This window comes from Kryptolebias marmoratus, linkage group LG22 (assembly GCF_001649575.2).
Source record: "Kryptolebias marmoratus isolate JLee-2015 linkage group LG22, ASM164957v2, whole genome shotgun sequence".
Lineage (NCBI taxonomy): Eukaryota > Metazoa > Chordata > Actinopteri > Cyprinodontiformes > Rivulidae > Kryptolebias > Kryptolebias marmoratus.
Window position 1 is genome coordinate 24,410,051 of NC_051451.1, and position 12,672 is coordinate 24,422,722.

At 40.8% G+C, this 12,672-nt stretch overlaps 1 protein-coding gene across 4 annotated transcripts in view; it reads left to right on the forward strand.

Annotated features, from left to right (window-relative positions):
* The window catches only part of micu1 (mitochondrial calcium uptake 1), a 34,301-nt gene extending 22,330 nt beyond the window's left edge, over positions 1–11,971 (forward strand). For 2 of the 4 annotated variants that reach the window (XM_017412818.3, XM_017412821.3), the window contains 8 exons: positions 1,197–1,202; positions 1,835–1,949; positions 4,347–4,429; positions 4,569–4,769; positions 6,545–6,682; positions 8,789–8,897; positions 11,075–11,164; positions 11,349–11,971. In XM_017412818.3, the coding sequence (XP_017268307.1) occupies positions 1,197–1,202; positions 1,835–1,949; positions 4,347–4,429; positions 4,569–4,769; positions 6,545–6,682; positions 8,789–8,897; positions 11,075–11,164; positions 11,349–11,509 (903 nt within the window). In that variant the 3' untranslated portion in view covers positions 11,510–11,971. The remainder of the gene's footprint in view (positions 1–1,196; positions 1,203–1,834; positions 1,950–4,346; positions 4,430–4,568; positions 4,770–6,544; positions 6,683–8,788; positions 8,898–11,074; positions 11,165–11,348) is intronic. The other 2 variants (XM_017412819.3, XM_017412822.3) reach the window with 1 other exon arrangement.
* The last annotated feature ends 701 nt before the right edge of the window (positions 11,972–12,672 follow it).

Below are 12,672 nucleotides of genomic sequence, written 5' to 3' on the forward strand. Positions count from 1 at the left end.
CCGAATTTCATGTCCTCCTCGCCTCTCCCTCCGTCTGGAACTTCACCCGGGTGTAATCTACTCCTCACGGGCACGCTGCTGAACAGCAATTCTCGTCAGAATCACGTCCAGTTTGCGACTTATCTCCCCCAACATCTGAGTCTGTGTGTTCCCAGTATGGGAGATGCCATCCATGGTTCCTGACAGCTTCTCACAGGCCCGAACTGCTGTCGGGATCGCTTTCAATTTCCGATAAGCCAGGATACCTCCACAGCCAAACAGCAGGAATCCAGTTATCATAAAACCAAATATGTATATATCTTCAACATCTTCAATGGAAGGAGGAGCCAAACAGATGAGGTTCCAGCCCCAGGAACCAGCAACCCGTCCGGCAGCCACCATTCCACTGGGACAGCTGCGTTCCCCTCGCTCCAATCTCAACGTGGAAAAAATAGTGTCGATTCCGTTCAGAGACCAGTTGACCAAATCCATAGTTCCTTTTGTTATTCGGATGATAGGTAGAAGAAAGGCTTGAAAAAAAATGCTTGCAAAGCAGGAAGGGAGGGACGGGTTCGGGAGAAAGAGCAGAAGCGTCCGACTCCTCTGAAGGCCAAGCAGAAAAATGTAGATATCATCAATAATAAATGTCTCAGTGGAAACTGCTGTTCTGTGTGTTTGTATCGCTGACTTCAGTGAGTCAGAATGTACACCGATGTATTTTACAAGCTTATAGTTGTGTTTAGCAGCCATTGTGTAGTTACGGGGAGGGGAAAAGAATGCTATGCCACGAAAAGGACACCACTCATTTTTGCATTCATTTATGTTTATCCCAAATGATCACAAGAGAGACTATGGGATTTGATCCATCTGACAGTAATACTTAATCAGGCTGAATAAGCTGAAGATAACACGTACACATACAGCACCAGTCAACAGTTTGGACACGTCTATTTTTCAAAAGTTAATGGTTGGTACAGTTGTGATTTCGAGTGTAGTGCATGAAAATAAAAACTGTAGAGGTGCAAGACATAATTGAATCCCAATTTTGAGTGGCCTCCCTCACTTGCATTGAACAATCTGTGTCGTGTGAATCAATATGAATGCACTTGCGTGTCTTTTTTTTGTCATTTAAGGCCCTGCTAAACAGCAGAGGCCACAATGTTCTCTAACAGTTGTTTCTCCTCCCTCCTCCTCCTCTGAAATGGACCTCTATACAGACGGAGGTAACTCCACGTGGGCTCAGTGTGGCTCAGCCCCCCCACCTTACCCTTCGCTCCCTCTGTCACTAGGCATGCTCTGTCCTTCTGTTTAGTCGAGCGTCCCAACACGGGGACACTGTCTTTCTAGTCTATCCTTGAGTGTGTATGCATGTTATCATGCAGTGCTGTGAGTGTACATGTGCTGACTGAAGAACACAGTCAGCTGTGTGTTTGTGAGTGGGGGGGGGGTTAAATTAACTTTAACTGATCAGTGCATTGGGTTGTTTTTGCAGATAAGGTTAATTAAGTGTGTGTGTTTGTACTACAGTCTCTCGTGACGTTTTCCCACTTTTTATGTCACTTTCACTCTGTGAGTACAGCCTCTGGTGACTAATGTGTTTTTAACACAGACTAATTGTTTTTCACTGTCATTCTCACCTGCCTGTTCGGCTTCATGTGTCTGCAGCAGTTGCATGACTCCTAATGTCATAACCTGTCTATACATAATTAACCCTGTGCATTGGTGTGTGTGTAGCCATGTGACCGTAGCTAGCCTTGATATTACCTGTCACACACTCTAAGGCTTGTTGATTAATATAACTTCTTTTTAATGCACACATTTTTTTTTGTTTTTATGTCATGCCATTGATGAGCAGAAAATTGCCCAGGAGAGAGAGAAGTTTGCCGACGAGGACAGCATATTTTACACGTTAGGAGAATGTGGTCTGATCTCCTTCTCTGACTACATCTTCCTCACAACTGTGCTCTCCAGTAAGTACTTTGTTGATCGCCGCTTGCACACAACATCTTTTAAATCATTAGTATTGATCACAAATCAGATACTAAACTGTTTCTTCTGTTTTCTTAGTGTCAGAAAATACAGTTTTCTATAAGATATTATGAGCTCAGTCAGCTGGCTGACCTCTGTTACGGTTTAACGAATTTTACACCAATGTTTCTGCTCTAAATGTGTCTGAGTTTATGATAATAAGAATCAAATTCGACTACTTCCTCTTGAATGCTTGGTAAACTCATCTCTTCAGCTTAGACTATTTATTATAATCTGTTTGTATGGAGAAAAGTCTTAGGCAAAGTCATTTTTAGGAAGACACGCGAGGGTGCCTCAGGATTGCTCGCAGTCTAATTTTTTTATTGGAGGATATTTTGCTTCATGCTCAAATGTGCTTTGGGCAAACTTGGTGTTACATATTTATTGACATGAATCTTTTTGTTTCCTTCAAAGAAGTGGGATGTTTGCAGCAGTAGATGAAGCTTTGTTGCTCTTGTACAAGCCAAAACATCTTCAGCAGATTGTGGAAAGTTTTTTTTTTTTTTTTTTTACAAATAAGTAGAATTTTTATTTTACTGATGCCATTAACTTTTTTTTATTCACGTATTTTAAATGCAAATTGAAATAGGGAATGAAAACCCAACTGTGCTCAGCAGGAGATCAAATCAGGACAATGTTTGGAGATTCGTTTCATGCTGCAAGGCTGTCAGATTCTCATGAGATTTGTAATATTGTGAGAGATTGAGGCTTCAAGCAATCCGCTTGGGTAAAAACTGGTCGGCACTAATTAGGAAAATGTGTTGTTGCAATATTGTTGAAGATTGCGACGACAATACCAGTTCCTCATTTTCCTCACTCGTCACTTTTTTCTTTTGTCATCACGACACTCTTTAGTGTTTGATTTTGCATTTAGCTTTAGCATATCAGCTACATCCTTCTAAATCAGCTGTGGGCATTTGGAATAGCTAAATATATTATTAGCATCTAGCTTGGGTTTGTAGTTTATTGCACAACTTTGCGATGTTGATATTGTGCCAGTTGTAACGCAATGATGATAAACTTTTGAGGTTTTAGGAAGGAAATCAGATCATAGTGGTGGAAGTTGCTGTAACAGCAGTTACATCAGAAACCATTTATTCTTTGACAGAAGACCAAAAAAATAACATCGCTGAAGGATTCAAAGGATTGAAAATATGTGTTGCCCCGATGCCAACTGGTAACAGCAAGAAAGCTGGCTGTACTTTATGGTTGAAATGTCCTGGATTGATGGTGGCTGACAGATGGTTCATCCAAACACCTGCCTTATTTTTTATTTTAGTTTTTTTGAGGTGTTTGCCCTTTCTCAAGCAGTTTCCAGAAAAGGCTCTGCAGATGGTTCTGTGTAACAAACCATCTGTCGTTTCAGGTTGGGTGGCGCTGGAAGGCGTCTGATCTGGGGCACCTTGCAGTTTACAGGGTTAGACGCTCCAGTCTGTTCCATGGACCTCGGGGCATCTTCAGAGGTCATGTAGAGTCCAGGACTTGGCAGCGAAGAGCCTTTTTATTTTATTTTTTTTTAATTAACGCGTAAAGGACTGACAGCATGTTAATCAGGGGTGCTCAGAATGTTTTGCCTCATTAGTTTGGAACGTTTTTATACAAAATCCCAAATAAAACTGTTGTTAAGGTGACAAAATGATTATATTCTTGCTTTAAAAGGTTTAGATTTATATTGAAATATAGCAGAAATAATTCAAAAGTAGAAGCACAGTGAGAGCGCAAACCTCCGCCGAGGCCACGGGGTCACTGTCAGATTGGAATCCTTTAAAAAGTTCCCGAATCCGGATCAGCACCAAAATCTAATCACTTGTTCCTTGTAGCGTGTTTGGCTTTTCCTGAAAATTTCATGAAAATCCGTTCATAACCTTTCGAGTAGTCTTGCGTGCAGACAGGCAAACAAACAAACAAATAAAGGCTACCTTGGCGGAGGTAAAGCTACAAAACATTTTATTTAGGATCGCAGGAATTTATTGTTTGTTTTTTTATTCAAAGGTTCAGATATTACGTTCAGATGTGTATTCTGCGGGGAAATAAAGCAAGCGCATATTCAGAAATGAGTAATAGCCTTGTTGTGTTGTAGTTTACCTCCTACAGACAGAGTGGGGTTAATCAGGCAGTTTTTCTTGTCTACTCTGAGGGATATTTATCCCACCTAGTGAGGCCCTGAAGCTCATTCCCAGTGTGGTGAAGGCAGTAAATATATCATTACTGGGTCATTATTGAACTGGATCGACCCAGAAAACAGCTGGGTCGATCCAGAGTGACTTTTCTTCTCATATTGTGATAGATTGATTTAAGAACGTGTCTCTTTGTGTGGGTTTGTGTTCTGTGCTGTGCAGCTCCCCAGAGGAACTTTGAGATTGCCTTTAAGATGTTTGATCTGAACGGCGATGGAGAAGTGGACCTGGAGGAGTTTGAACAGGTTCGACTCTTAACAGAAAAACTGACGAAAATTAATTTAGAATGAGGAACTTTTAATTAAATTACAAGCAAAATAAAGTATATAATTACTTTGAAAGCTTAGTCTATCCTAGTTGACATTGGACCTTTTTTATTTCCAGGTCCAGAGCATCATTCGATCCCAGACCAGTATGGGTATGCGACACCGCGACCGCTCCACGACGGGAAACACCCTGAAGACGGCCGGCTGCAGCTCTGCTCTCACCACCTACTTCTTCGGAGAGGACCTGAAGGGAAAACTCACTATTGGCAGCTTCCTGGAGTTTCAGAGAAAGCTGCAGCATGACGTGCTCAAACTGGAGGTATCAAAACAAACAAAAAAAGAATGCTTTGCTATATTCTTAAATATTTGCCTTTTAGAGATAACATAAACCTGATTCAAACTTCTCATTGAAATAATTTGATCATCACGGTCAGTTATCCCTGATAAAATCATCCACAGTGGAGCGTTTGCACAAACCACAATGAAAGTTTAGAGGTTTTTGTTGTTTTAGATTAAATAAAATCACCTGATTCTTAAAACTGTGCTAAAAGCTGTATACTTCAGGTAATCATCGTATTTGCTAAAACTCTACACAACCCCTTGTAAAAAGAAAAATATGTACTATACATTTTAATAAAAACAATTTAAAGTCTACTTGGTTAAGTTACATTCAAACTGCTGTGATTATTCATAGTTGTAAAAAATAGTTTTCTTTAAAAAAACAAACAGTAGTGTAGGATGAGATGAGCTGATATTTGTTTTTAGTTCTTTTAATTCACCTCCAGTGAGGAGGACGGTTGTTAACTCTTCATTCTGACGCTTCCTATCCATGATAAAGGTCTGGTTTAGCTGTTTGCATGTATAACTTTAAATCTGCAGTAAGGAAAGCATTCGGTCAAACAACGTGGCTGCAGTGAGTCCTTTATGTGTCACTCCTAGTATTTTTAGAGCTTCTCAAGTTAGGAGGACCCAACAGACAGCAGCTTGGGGACATGATGTCGAGACGAGGAAATATCAGACTAAGAGAGCAATATTTCTGTAAACTATTTGGAGCAGTTATAGTGGAACACCTGCAAAAAACCTGCCAGAAAACACTGAAGCTTTTTGGTGATAATACATTTTGACCAGGACTTGTTAAGACATTGAACTGTGGTCTGATTGGGTTTTAAAGTCAATTCCTCACAACTCGAGTCCTCTGCAGGCATCTGTCTAGAAACAGACTTTTATTTTCTTTTTTCTGTGTGCTGAAACATCTGCTTCTCAGTCCCAGGAGAATGGTTCTGTTTGGGGAAATAAATTCAGACTCTTAAAATTCAAAACATATAAAAAAAAACCTTTACAAAAAACCTTTCTGTTTAATATGAATATGCTGCAAATAAAACAAATAAAACTTAAGTCTAATAAGCAGATGTCAGGGAAAAAATACATTTTTGTTGTGTCCTAATGATGGAGAATAAAAAGGTCTTTCTTAGATTTGTTTAGTGTGTTTTTATCCTCTTTATGTAACCTCTGAAGCTGCAGGCCATGCAGATTCTTCCCCTTTCATTCTCATTATGCCGAACTCTTAATTTTGTAACTTCTCTAATACCCTTTGTATCAAGAGATTATTTGATTTTCTACAGGCTGTGATATCGTGAACTATTACTCAGATCTCCCCTCCTCAAAGAGACTTTTAATTTACAAAAAGTAGTTACTTAATGGTGGTATAAATTATCAGAACTCATCTGAAACGTCGACTCTAGGCTTATTTTAGCTTAGCTGAGTGCTTCCTGCCAAAAGTGCAACGGATGAACATTTTTTAGAGGTCAACACATTCAGTGAGAAAGAAGTGAGAGAACATTTTAGCTGTCGGATGTCCTCAGACATAAATCTGCGGAAATGACCCGACACTACCAAAGCTCGCTGTTGATAAGTCATATTCCAGTGAAACGTTGTAAAAATGCAGATTTAACGTCACCAACATCTCCAAGCAAGATTCAGCTTAAAGCCTGACACCAGTATTTACTGTTTCCCATCTCCTCCTGCCGTCCTTCTCATAATAATTTGTCTGTCCCTTTTGCAGAGCTCTAAATCCTCATCTTTCTCTCTCCGCAGTTTGAGAGGAACGACCCCGTGGATGGCCGAATCACAGAGAGACAGTTTGGGGGTATGCTGCTGGCGTACAGTGGCGTCCAGTCTCGTAAACTCAAGCTCATGCAGAAGGGCTTGAAGAAGATGTTCAAGGATGCCCAGGTAGAAAAAACAACCTTTGATTTTATTCACATTTGAATGGAAGCTTTAGATAAATGAAATGGACTGTTGGCTTGTACCTGGGGGTGATGACTGTATTACCTCACTGGCCTATATGAGAGGATGTGTGGCAGATGATGGGGTGTTTGTGTGCCTGAAGGGAAAAGGAGATTGTGCTGGGAAATTGTTTGTGAGAGCCAAGATAAAAGGTAATACATCACTGAGAGCAGATAACACATTCAGTGCCTGATATCATCGACCTGACCAGCACTCATCTGCCCCATCTTCTTTATTTTATGACCAAAGAAAAAGTCGTCGATGGTTAGAAGAATCAAAGACGTTTGCTCTCTGAGCTTCTCTGTGAGCTCTTTCTCTCTTCAAAGTCCTGCTCCTTCAGTAGTTTTCTGTCAGTCAACTTCTTCTATTTGTTTTATGGCAGTTAAATACGACAGCTGAAGAAAAAAAAAACTGAGGACGAGTTGTATTTATTTATATAAAGGGACAGTGCACATTAATGAACATGGGTTTACCCTGTAAATATGCCAGGTAGAGTCAGGTAGGGGCTAATTTGATCTTTAGTCCCTGGCAGGTTGATGGTAAAACATTTAAAAAGGAATAAAATAAGGAAAAAATACACAGACAGAAGCTAACTGCACATATGCACTAGTAAGATCAGAAAAGTTATATAAAAGACGTAAAAACATTACAGTAGGTGTAAAATATATATATATATATATTTACACATACAATAAAAGACAATGTCTCAATGTCAAGAACAAAGTCAAAATAGAAGAAAGTGATAATGTTGCCAGAAAACAGTCGTAATGTTTACAAAGGAAGTCGTCTTTCAAGACTAAACCGGAGGAAGTGAACCACCTTTTATGCTTTTTAACCCAACTGTATTTCTGTTTTTTTATTATTTTGGTATCTGAGGGTTATGAACACACTTTTACTGCGTTAACTACAAAATAACAAACACAGCGTATGTGTTTGAAACTCCTATTATGAAGGATTAAAACAGGGTTTAAAGGTTCTGCAGCAGTGAGAGAACCTGATCTTGAGCTGATTCAGATAAAATACTGCATCTTATTTTATAGTTAACTCTGTAAATGTGCAGCCATAGCTCTCGTATACAATAATAATACAAACTAACAGATACAGTTGAGTTTAGGAGCTCAATAGGGTTCATTTCAGTGGGTTTATTTTTAAAAAATGACAGTATTTCCACTTTAATCTCAACATTTTAGCTCTAATCTCGAAGCTCAAAAAACAACTTCATCCTCAATTTTTGTTTCTGGGTGGCCGTAATACGCCGTCATTCAGTTTCAAGTGAATCCAGCTCTGCAGGAAATCTGCTCTCATAGTTCCTCTTCAGTGTAACGAGCTCCATCAGTCAAGTCACTGAAGTTAGACCCAACCACATCCAATCCCCACAAGTGTTTAAAAAAAAAACCTAACTCAGATGCTTAAATTTAAAGATTGCACCCATCTTAGTGTAGTTTTTAAAAAGACTGAGCCATGATGAGGCGTATTTGATGGTAAAGTTTGGCAATTAGTAGAGAGAAATCGTAAGCAGCGAGAACCTCCCCTTCCTGAAAAACATGAAAGCTCCACGCTGCGAGAGTCGTCTCTCTCCGAAGGAATTAAACTGCACCAACTTTCCTCTTTCATCATTTACTCACGCTGCCGTCTATCTTTCAGATTTGCACTAATGTAAATAAGAAAAATGTTTTTTACTGCCAAGGACCAGATGCTCACTTTTCTTTGTAAATGAGCTTGTGAGCAGCGCAGCAGCTGTGTGTCGGTGACTCTGTTGCCATGTGTATACGTGCATGTGTGTTTAGCGCCGTCTGTTCTCCTGACCGTTCGCAGAGCTGTAGTCATTCATGTGTGTCGAAAGCTGCTGCCCACTTCCTCTTGTCATTTGTGTCACAGTGCCGGGCCGCTCTCAGATATGGCCCTGTGCACTTCCAGCTCTTGTTATGACAAAACGTGGCAGATTTTTCGCTCGAGTTCAACGCTCTAACGGCTCGTTTTTTTCTTAGCCTTTAGAGATTTTCAGCCCAACTTTTTTTTCTTTTTGTCTCCATGTTTGTTCATTTGGCTCAGGGAATCACTTTTGAGGAGTTGGAGAACTTCTTTACTTTCCTAAAGAACGTGAATGATGTGGACACAGCCCTGAGTTTCTACCACATGGCAGGAGCCTCGATAGATAAAGGTACACCCACTCGCTCCTTTTTTTTTTTTTTTCTTTGACATTCTTGCTGTTCCCCTAATTACTTCCCTTTAGACTTAACCGTTGTCACTTTCATCCTCTGCCTCTCAGAGCTGTTAAAACCCTGCCAACCAAATCTGCTTCCCACATCTTTCTTTGCTTGGCTTTCCTCCCGATCCCAACTCAGCTATCCGTCATCCGTTTGTCCATCCATCCACTTACCTACCACTTCTCCCTTTAGGCCCGCAGTACTGTACGCATTTAAATTCATGACAGATGACTTCCTGCTTACAGTCCAAGCTACCGACACATGCCAGTATCATAACGGGCCACTGAATGGATGGGGAGGACTGTGCCGACCCATCAATTCATGGCGTCCCTCTGAAAGTACCAAGAGGATGGAATTGGTGTTTTTCTAAATAGATGCACTGCAGCATGCATTTTAAAAGTATTTCAAATTAAAGCCCTAGCACTCCTGAAAGGGATCGATATCATCCCTTGTCTTTTTATGCCAAAGTTTTGGTCAAACACTGAAAAAAAAGGATGCTTTGTGCAGTCTCATCCAATATAACTTACAGTTACAGAGTTAACAGCAGATGTGGCAAAAACACAAGAGGAAACGCTGATTGTAGCTTTTTTTGTGTCTGTTAGCTGGTGGTTGCATGTGCAGCTTGATCAGTAATTAGTCTTTATTTATTGTGCCATGACAAACTCCATGCTGCACAATTTTATTTTTATTTATATTTACACAATAGCAGGACATTTGAAGGCTCTCCAGAAGATCTGGGAACGAGTCAGTCTGTATCAAGTTAAATGTAATAAATGTCATTAGTTTAATAAATGTCACACTCCGTCCTCTGTCGTTGTTAGTACTTATAGTATTTTTATAAAAGTCATTTTTCTATGGGATTCTAACTAGGATGGTCAATTTAATTAGACAGCTAACCATAACAACCTGTCTGATTTCTACTTTTTACTGCAAAAACTCGCCTCTTCAGTCAGCCTCCGTGTGTTTTCCGTCTGTTTACTGATGAAACAGCTGCTGTTATCAGACTGAGAGGTCCACCCTGTGGTTGTAGTTTCCACAATCTGCATGTGTCATCACTAACAAGCCATGTTTGTGTGTCAGTGTGTTTATCATTCGAGTTCTGAAGGGTTACTGAAAACATCAGCCTGCCTCGGGTTCGTGGGCCGCCGCCGGGCACAAGTCGACAGATGATCTGCCTCCTAACTATTGTCCGCTCGCTGAAAGCGTCTTTTCCCGCTTAAAGGATCTCCTGTGATATTCGCCGCTCTTTGTTCTTTCTTTCTTTTTCGTCTCTCTCATCTCACGCTCAAATCCAACAATTTCACACCCTTTCTCCACACTTTCTCACATGTGGGTGTTCAGTTTGGATCCGTGCACAATGGTTTTCTGAAAGGTACAAAGGAAGGGCTCTAATGAGGTTCTTAGTGTGATTTGGCTTTTTTTTTTTGTTCTCACACCATTTGCTTTGAGACATTTTTAATCATCTGGACTTGTTTTTTTCCCTACATTCCCTCCTCCACCTGCAGTATGCCTGCTGAAGCCTTAATAATTATTGCGTGACACCGAGAGGCAAAGGCAAATTTTAATGAAACTTTCAGAAAGTAATCATTGGATGTAAATCTATAACTGATTACCTTTTAAAGTTTATCAAAGTCAAGATGGCTGCAACAGCAAACTGTCCTCAGACAACATAGAAATGTCTATAATTCAGTCAGTTTTACAAAAAATGCTAAAATGTGGTGTGACTCCAAGTGCTCATTGTGAGATCTTAAACTATCAGAGTTATCCCTGTTGGTCTGTTAGCAAAATATCCCATGAACCACTAGTTTTACAGATACTGAGCTATGATTTGATGTGGTAGTAGTGAAGAGTTATCCACAACACACAATCTGAAGACATACGGAGAAGGTTTTAATCAGTTTGAACACCTGGACGCCCTCAAGTCCTCCATCTTTGTTCCCTCCTCGGAGTGATGTCCTGGTGCTGTCTTCCCTCTCTCCTCTCAGCTCGTCTCTGTGTGCCCGATGAATAGAAACCCCCTCCTCGTATCGATCCAATGCCGTTTGACTCGTGTTCCCCTCACGTGAGCTGACTCAGGTGCATTTTGTGTCCTCTTTGTGGTGCTTAAACCCCGACGTTCTCCGTCCCACAGTTACCATGAAGCAGGTGGCCCGCACGGTAGCCAAGGTGGAGCTGTCGGACCACGTGTGCGACGTGGTGTTCGCTCTGTTCGACTGTGACGGTAAGCTGCCACGGCTCCTCGCTGTACGTGATTCTGGACGAGCGGTGCCTCCGTAGGTGCAAAACACTGACTTCCTTTCCTCCTCTTGCTTTCCTTTCCTTTATTATTTCATCATCTCTTCTCCCCTGTCCATCACTCTCTCTCCCCTCCCCTCCCCTTCTCTTACCTCGTCTGCCTCCCCCAGGGAATGGAGAGCTCAGTAACAAGGAGTTCATAGCCATCATGAAGCAGCGGCTGATGCGGGGGCTGGAGAAACCCAAGGACATGGGCTTCACTCGGCTGGTGCGCGCCATGTGGAAGTGTGCCCAGGACACCGCCTGGGACTTCGCCTCACCCAAGACGTAATGGAGACAGTCAGCTTTCTTATATGTGGGTGTGTAACAAAAATGGGGAAAGGGGGGAGGTTTTGAGAGCTCATATAGACAATTAATGCATTGAACTCATTAAGGCTGCAGCTCTGAGGGCCGTCATCAATCATCATCGCATGTTGCTGTAGTTCAAGCCAAAGTAAAGTGACTGAAGCTTCCTGCCGCAGTGCAATGTTCTGCTGCTCTGAGGCATTATGGGTATTTGGAAATTTCAGAATATGCTTTTTGTTTCCCCCCCCCCATATTTTATAAATGAATGCAGCTTTGGGACTGGCCAACACTAAAGACACAAGCAGCCATGTTTGTTTTTGGCCTCCATATTCCTCTCTGCTCCGTAAAAGATCAATAATGCTCGTCTGTATTCTAACTATTAATGCTCACTCAGAAACACTTTCTTAAAAAACTATATCAATTAAAGATGTTTTATTAATATAAAAAATGTTTGACTGTGTTCTGCTTGACTTTAATGTTTTCATTTTCATATTTTGAGTTTAAAGATGTATTTATACGCGTATCTAAAATGCGAGTCCACACTCGATGTAAACAAAGCACTCGTCTGAACCCGCCGGCAGCCACGGGGACGCTTGAGTCACGGGATGTGACGTACGTTCGGCTGGATGTGGTCTGTGTAAGAAAACAAATATGGCAGACGAGCGTGGAGCCGAGGAGGAGACGTTTAGGTTGAAATACGAGTGAATCTGCTGCTAAATTATAGGAAAAGAAAAATAACAAGTAAAAGTGTCAGGATTAAATATCAGGGATCGAGCAGGAAGGCGGAACGCCATGGAGACAGCGCAGCGTTCAAACGTGAGGCTTTTGTGAATCTTCTACACGGGTAAGTTTAACGTTTCTTATTTTCAGTAACTTCAGCTGTTTCTCTACGTAAACAAACTTGTGGCAGTTGGCATATGGTCATATTTTGCTTATGAATATTTAAATGAAGGACACATTCAGCATCGATAGGAGGAAATTAAGTTTATTACTTTATTATTTATTTTTGCTCGTTTTCAATGACTTTGCAGCAAGTACCTTTAAAAAAAAAAAGCTCTCATAAAGATGTTTTACTTAAAAAAAAAACAAAAAAAAAACTAATGAAGTTTTATTTTTTAATGACTGTGTTCTGCTTGACCTGGTTAATTT